The sequence below is a fragment of the Salvelinus fontinalis genome, chromosome 33 (genome assembly GCF_029448725.1).
Source record: "Salvelinus fontinalis isolate EN_2023a chromosome 33, ASM2944872v1, whole genome shotgun sequence".
NCBI classification, from domain to species: Eukaryota; Metazoa; Chordata; class Actinopteri; order Salmoniformes; family Salmonidae; genus Salvelinus; species Salvelinus fontinalis.
In genome coordinates this window covers 23,203,141-23,211,009 of record NC_074697.1, presented here as the reverse complement: position 1 = coordinate 23,211,009, position 7,869 = coordinate 23,203,141, and the positions used below count along the sequence as shown (strand labels likewise).

Genomic DNA, 7,869 nt, shown 5'->3' with positions numbered 1-7,869 from the left:
TATGACAGCAGCTTAAAGGTTAAACGTTGGAAATGCTATCGCTAAATGAGTGCATCAGCTGCTGAGTGGAGGACGGCTCATAATAATGTCTGGATTGGATAAAATTCTATTTGATACCATTCCGCTCCAGCCATTACTACAAGGCCGTCCTCCACAATTAAGGTACCACCAACCTCCTGTAGTGTGCATAGCCATTTACACCACGTAAGCCAAAGCAGCTAACTGTTGGGAAGGCTCAAAACAAGCACCTTGTACCTCGTAGGCCTAAATGACTTTTTAAGCAGCGTGCTATAAACCCAGGCAGGAAGGAAACAATGTCTTCAATGACCTCTCAATGAGTGTGTGATAAGAGTGATGACCCCCAGCAGCATTTGGGCTGATATGATCAGCAGAGTCCAGTCTGACAGGTGAAGCTACAGAGCCTTAGAGAACAAGTGACGTTGTAAATCTACATTTAAAAAAATGTTTTTGAAAGCATGCACTCAAGCAGTGTCAGTGCCTTGGAAGTTAAAGAAAAAGAAGGTCAATGTTCTTTTAGGGGAGATATATATCATTCGCTAGTGCGTTTGAACCTAAAAAACAAACATTGTAATGGGTATGTTTCATGTTATAGGTATGTGTATTGCTTGAGGTTTGTCTTGTGATCTGTTTCTCATGCGGTATCATCTTAAGATGTAAAAAAATTCAGGTTACTCCTTCCTCCAGGAATGGAGACTGATATGGCCATGTGTTGCTTCTACATGTATGGGTCAATTATGTGCCTATGCTGTACATGCCGCAGTAAATTAGAGGTATGACACATATACAGTACATACAGTAACAGACATACAACACAGTTAGTAGCAGTATGGATATTCAGCTAGCGGGATATATGCTGCACCGGCAAGATAGAACAGCACACTCCGGTAAGATGGATTTTGCTCGCCTGATATAGAGTATATTGTGATAAATTGCAGGCCAGACTACTTGCCTAGAGAGTTTTCAGCTATACTTTTTGTGGCTGTTTATTTACCACCACAGACAGATGCTGGCACTAAGACCACACTCAGTCAGCTGTATAAGGAAACCACTCACCCAGATGCGGCGCTCCTAGTGGCCGGAGACTTTAATGCAGGGAAACTTAAATCAGTTCTACCAAATCTCTATCAACATGTTAAATGTGCAACCAGAGGGAAAAAAATTCTAGATCACCTGTACTCCACACACAAAGACGCATACAAAGATCTTCCTCGCCCTCCATTTGGTAAATCCGATCACAACTCTATCCTCCTGATTCCTGCTTACAAGCAAAAATTAAAGCAGGAGGCACCAGTGACCCAGTCTATAAAAAAGTGGTCAGATGAAGCAGATGCTAAACTACGGGACTGTTTTGCTATCAAAGACTGGAACATGTTCCGGGATTCTTCCGATGGCATTGAGGAGTACACCACATCAGTCACTGGCTTTATCAATAAGTGCATCGGGGACGTCGTCCCCACAGTGACTGTACGTACATACCCCAACCAGAAGCCATGGATTACAGGCAACATTCGCACTGAGCTAAAGAGTAGAGCTGCCGCTTTCAAGGTGTGGGACTCGAACCCAGAAGCTTACAAGAAATCCTGCTATGCCCTGCGACGAACCATGAAACAGGCAAAGCGTCAATACAGGGCTAAGATTGAATCATACTACACCGGCTCCGACAATCGTCTTATGTGGCAGGGCTTGCAAACTATTACAGACTACAAAGGGAAGCACAGCTGCCCAGTGACACGAGCCTACCAGACGAGCTATATCACTTATATGCTCGCTTTGAGGCAAGCAACACTGAGGCATGCATGAGAGCATCAGCTGTTCCGGACGACTGTGTGATCACGCTCTCCGTAGCCGTCCTCACGACTTAAAACAGGTCAACATACACAAGGCTGCCGGGTCAGACGGCTTACCAAGACCTGTGCTCCGGTCATGTGCTGACCAACTGGCAGGTGTCTTCACTGACATTTTCAACATGTCCCTGATTGAGTCTGTAATACCAACATGTTTCAAGCAGACCACCATATTCCCTGTGCCCAAGAACACAAAGGCAACGTGCCTAAATGACTACAGACCGTAGCACTCACATTTGTAGCCATGAAGTGCTTTGAAAGGTTGGTAATGGCTCACATCAGCACCATTATCCCAGAAACCCTAGACCCACTCCAATTTGCACACCACCCAAACAGATCCACAGATGATGCAATCTCTATTGCACTCCACACTGCCCTTTCCCACCTGGACAAAAGGAACACTTATGTGAGAATGCTATTCATTGACTACAGCTCAGCGTTCAACACCATAGTACCTTCAAAGCTCATCACTAAGCTAAGGATCCTGGGACTAAACACTCTGCAACTGGATCTTGGACTTCCTGACGGGCCACCCCCAGGTGGTGAGGGTAGGTGTAACACATCTGCCACGCTGATCCTCAACCCTGGAGCTCCACAGGGGTGCGTGCTCAGTCCCCCCCCGTACTCCCTGTTCACCCACGACTGCGTGGCCAGACACGACTCCAACACCATCATTAAGTTTGCAGACGACACAACAGTGGTAGGCCTGATCACAGACAACGAAGAGACAGCCTATAGGTAGAAGGTCAAAGACCTGGCCGGGCCGGGTGGTGCCAGAATAACAACCTATCCCTCAACATAACCAAGACTAAGGAGATGATTATGGACAACAGGAAAAGGAGGACTGAGCATGCCCCCATTCTCTTTAACGGGGCTGTAGTGGAGCAGGTTGAGAGCTTCAAGTTCCTTGGTGTCCACATCAACAACAAACTGGAATGGTCTAAACACACCAAGACAGTCGTGAAGAGGGCACGACAAAGCCTATTCCCCCTCGGGAAACTAAAACGATTTGGCATGGGTCCTGAGGTCCTCAAAAGGTTCTACAGCTGCAACATCGAGAGCATCCTGACCGGTTGCATCACTGCCTGGTACGGCAATTGCTCGGCCTCTGACCTCAAGGCACTACAGAGGGTAGTGCATACGGCCTAATACATCACTGAGGCTAAGCTGCCAGCCATCCAGGACCTCTACACCAGGCGCTGTCAGAGGAAGGCTCTAAAAATTGTCAAAGACCCCAGCCACCCCAGTCATAGACTGTTCTCCCTATTACCACATGGCAAGCGGTACCGGAGTGCCAAGTCTAGGACAAAAAGGCTTCTCAACAGTTTTTACCCCCAAGCCGTAAGACTCCTGAACAGGTAATCAAATGGCTACCCGGACTATTTGGATTGTGGGCACCCCCCCAACCCCTCTTTTTCCGCTGCTGCTACTCTCTGTTTATCATATATGCATAGTCATTTTAACTATACATTCATGTACATACTACCTCTATTGGGCCGAACAACCAGTGCTCCCGCACATTGGCTAACCGGGCTATCTGCAATGTGTCCCGCCACCCGCCAACCCCTCTTTTATGCTACCGCTACTCTCTGTTCATCCTATATGCATAGTCACTTTAACCATATCTACATGTACATACTACCACAGTCAGCCTGACTAACCTGTGTCTGTATGTAGCCTCGCTACTTTTATAGCCTCGCTACTTTTATAGCCTTGCTACTGTATATAGCATGTCTTTTTACTGTTGTTTTATTTCTTTACTTAACTATTGTTCACCTAACACCTTTTATACACTATTGGTTAGAGCCTGTAAGTAAGCATTTCACTGTAAGGTCTACCTACACCTGTTGTATTCGGCGCACGTGACAAATACACTTTTATTTGATTTGAGTAGCACAGTATTTCAACAAGGAGAGTCAGTAGCCAAGTCAGTGCTCTCTAGACCCTAGGAGCTACAGTGGGATGGCACTGACACACATCGCAGGGCACGAGACCCCACGTGTCAAATCTACTGCTTACGAACGTCATCTGCAGGGATATTAATTTATTTGTTGATTATGTTCTTCTACTTGTATGGGATATGTAGAGCAAAACATTGTACAAAATAAGCTATCAGCAAAAGAGTGTCAGAGAATGTCGTAAAGAGATAAGTGGCACCTTGGTGAGAGGAAGAAGATTGCTGCTGCCACTAAATCAAACCATGAAAGTTTCCTATTACAGTATCATAATCCATTAATTTAGACAAATGGTTCCTCTGCTCACATCAAAACTGTTTTTCACCTCTAACAGAGGAAGGGTTGGGGACGGGGATGTGGAGGAGGTGGGTAGACCGTGGAGGAAGAAGGGGGAAACAGGGTAGCAAATAGAGGCCAAGCAGCACTTGAGCCAACAGTGATTACAGGTGATAATTGTAAAATATTTTGTGTTCTTTTCCCCCAGCTTTGAAGTCTTGGCCCTTGTCTGTTCAAGTCCTGGTGGCCACTCAAGCTTGATTTATGACAGTTTCACGCTAGACATCCAAATTACACTGTACCTTAGTCTAGCCATGGCAAGGTATCAATCACTCAATAGAACGTGGCTAATTGTTGCCGTAGAGATATGTGATGTTCATGTCAGACATGATGATAAGTGTTTTTGCTCAGTTTTCTCAGCTATAAGGTGTAAAGAGTTTATTGATGTAGCTTACCTGATGAAGTCACTAAATGTCAGGCGTGAAACCACAATTAGTCATTATTTTCACAGAACACCCAAGATATTATACTTTACAATAAAATAGTGTGGGTGCGAAAGAAGTGAACTTTGATTAAGTGATTCTTTGTAAGGTTGATTTCTAACTGCCATTTGATGATAGTGTTATAACATCCTGAGAGCATTTTATAATATGTATTTCCAAGGCAAATTTATGTTAATCTCTTTCAACTACTGTGTGTGCAAGACCTAGTGAATCACAACGGCTGCTACTGCAATGCTTTCTCAGTCCTAAAAAAAACTATTCCTAAGACGTGAAAAGTGACTCATTGTTTTTAAGATAGCATTTCTATCTGTCAGGACATTCATACTCAAAAACTTGCCTACAGAAATTTCTTCTACGCACCATTATTTTTGGGGTACTCATTATTTTTTAGATAACATTTCTACTGAAATATTCCAGGCATTTCACAAATGTCTTCCCTCCAACAACATACCATGTTTTTTTCACAATGTTGTAATGCTGCTGGATATCATCACATGTTCATGTTCCATTGTGACACTGATAATGCTAATAATGCACCTCAGAAGCGGAGGAGATCCTGCATGACTGGGGAGGCTGGGGAGAGGAGAGGAGGGGGTGTGAGTGTCTGAGCAGTTGACTGATCCTTCTCCTGTTTGCCCCCAGGGCCCTCGTAAACACATAATACAACTTTGCTTTTAGGCAAGCCTTCCTACAATGTGGCACATACAAAAAGACAAGTCTTTAAAAGCACCTCTCACCTGTCAGAGACATCCAGAGGTATGAACTGACTCACTGGAAGGAGCTAAGAGACAGTAGAAGGAGAGTGGTATGGCTGAACACTAGCACTGTCTGCCGTTGCATTGGAGTCACGTAGGATAGAACCGGAGCTTGGAACTACCAGCCCAGAGGAGTTTCACCAGTTTTACCTCAGCTTGGAAGGTGTCTGCAGAAAGAGGCACCAGTGACAGAGATGAGCCTGTCTTCTCAGAGTACAGTACCGAGGAGGAGTGTGGGCACCAGGCCAGCCATGAGCAGCCACGCTATTCTCACCAAGTCAGAGTTCTCTGAGGAGGAGCAAGAGGGGATTCTGCTGGGTTTGGATGAGGAGAAGGACAGTGGCAGCGAGGACAGCGAGGCTGGCTCAAATAACTCTTTAGAGAGCAAGGGCGGCACGGCCGGCAGCTGCCCTGATGTGAAGAGACGCAGTCGTCCTGTCCGCTCCAAATCCCGCCGTGTGGCCGCCAATGTTCGCGAGCGAAAACGTATCCTGGACTACAACCAGTCTTTCAATGCACTGCGCATGGTGCTCAAACATGACCTCAACGGCAAGCGACTGTCCAAGATCGCCACTCTGAGACGTGCCATCAACCACATCTCTTCGCTGACCGTCTTCCTGCGCTCCCACCCCAGCCCCAGTGCCCTGCAAGGAGGACATCCAACCTGCACCCACGCAGAGTGCCTCAGAGAGCAGCCCTTGGCTGGAATTGAGGAGGCCATGCTGGTCCTGGGGAAGGACAGGGAGAGAGAGAGGGGCTTCCAGATCCCGGTGGAGACCTACTGTCTGCAGCATAAGCCGTTGCATTGGAGTCAACACCACCAGCAGTCCCTGCAGGATCACGGTGGCCACAAGGCTCCCATCATTCTGCCTCCAGAGCTCCAGCCCTACACAGACACCCCAGGAGGAGGACACCCCAGCCCTTCGTGCCTGCCATCCCCATCCTATGCTCACTTCTCCCCCACTGAGACCCAGTTCTACACACCCTCGCACCCTCACGAGGAGTTGAGCAGCCCCCCGTACTACATCAGCAGCGAGTGGAGTGGGGGGTCAGGGTACCCGTTTGGAGTGAGGGCCAATTGTCGCCCGAACCACACTGACAGCTTCTCAGACTCCTCTCCTGCTGTGTCCTTCACGTGGCAGCTGGGTTACCTCCAAGGCTCAGCTGGCTACCAACAGTTCCTTACCATGTACTGACTGAATGAATTCAAGACATGAGCTCTAGTGGAGGGCACCAACGTTAAAGTCTACAATGATGTCAAACAGAGGGAAGCTGACATGTCTATATGTCTATGTATGTACAGTATGAATGGGATTGCAATGATGGCTTTGGCTATTTGGCTTTGCAAGGGGATTTCTTAGTAATGTCTTACACTTGTTTAAACAGATTGACAAAAGTGTTGATGAAATTAAATGTTACAGCCGAATACAGTGTATGTTTTACCTCCAATAGTCCCTAAAAGCAAAATAAATGTGTTTTAACATTTCATCATGTGTTTTTAATGCAGAATATAATGTGCTAAATATAGCTACTGAATGAGCTGTATGAGTTGTTCGTCTTAAAACAGAGCACGAGGGACTAAACACAATATACATCTATATTTTTGTTTACCTGAGCTATGTATGTTTTCATGAGAAAGATGACTGTTTTCTCAATGAGAGAATCCTAGTGCTTCCTTCTGCAAAAATTCGTATTTATGTAAGAATTTAAAAATAATGATGTAATAATAAAGAGAATGAAACATGTTCTGAACATTATGCATCGCCCGTACTGAAAAAACTAAATGAATACAGGCTTTGTTATTAATGTCTGGAATGTTTCTAACATAAGAGGATTGTTTATACAGTTGGGCTTTATTGAGAATGATTTGCATGGTTTCTTACCCCTGCGTCTCTCCTTTACAACCCCCCCCCCCCCCCCCCCCCCCCTGTCTCTCATTCTGTAATTAGTATTGCCAACCACATTGCCTTTAGGTTAATGAAACAATTATGCATGTAGACATCCTTGCAATGTAATTGACCTTGAATTAAGCTGTTTTGAGAAAATCAAATGACCCCGTTTCTGATTCTCACCAGAATATGAAAACAATATGTGTGGAGGGGGGTTAGAGGGAGGTGTTTATGGCACTGCTATACAGGTCCTTTACATCCCTGATTCAGGAAAGTCTGTGCCATAAAGTCACTGACCTCTAAGTGCTTGTGAGTAGATGAGCAATTGGCAGCATGCCGTTTCTTGTCACAAAGCAAGAAAACTCACTAGTGAATGAATGCCTGAGGTGTGCAAACAGAGGAAACGGCCATAGGAGAGACGTGATCAAGGGCAGGTATACAGGTGGTTGTAGTCAGGATCATAGCAAACTGATTCCAGTAAAAGCAAGACAGATCAGGAAGCTGATAAAGGAGTAGGAACAGAGATTAAGGGCTTTAGTCTACTAGAGTCAAGGACCGTTCTCCCTTACTACTGTAGTTCCCCCCGTTTCCTATGGATGTGAAACACAGTATTTTCCAGACAGAGA

The 7,869-nt window shown here is 45.7% G+C and overlaps 1 protein-coding gene across 1 annotated transcript; it reads left to right on the top strand.

The window, feature by feature from the left end:
- Positions 1-4,174: 4,174 nt before the first annotated feature.
- Positions 4,175-7,142, top strand: LOC129831526 (class A basic helix-loop-helix protein 9). The gene has a single exon (XM_055894891.1). The coding sequence runs from the start codon at positions 5,549-5,551 to the stop codon at positions 6,548-6,550; it is 1,002 nt and encodes a 333-aa protein (XP_055750866.1). The 5' UTR covers positions 4,175-5,548; the 3' UTR covers positions 6,551-7,142.
- Positions 7,143-7,869: the final 727 nt, after the last annotated feature.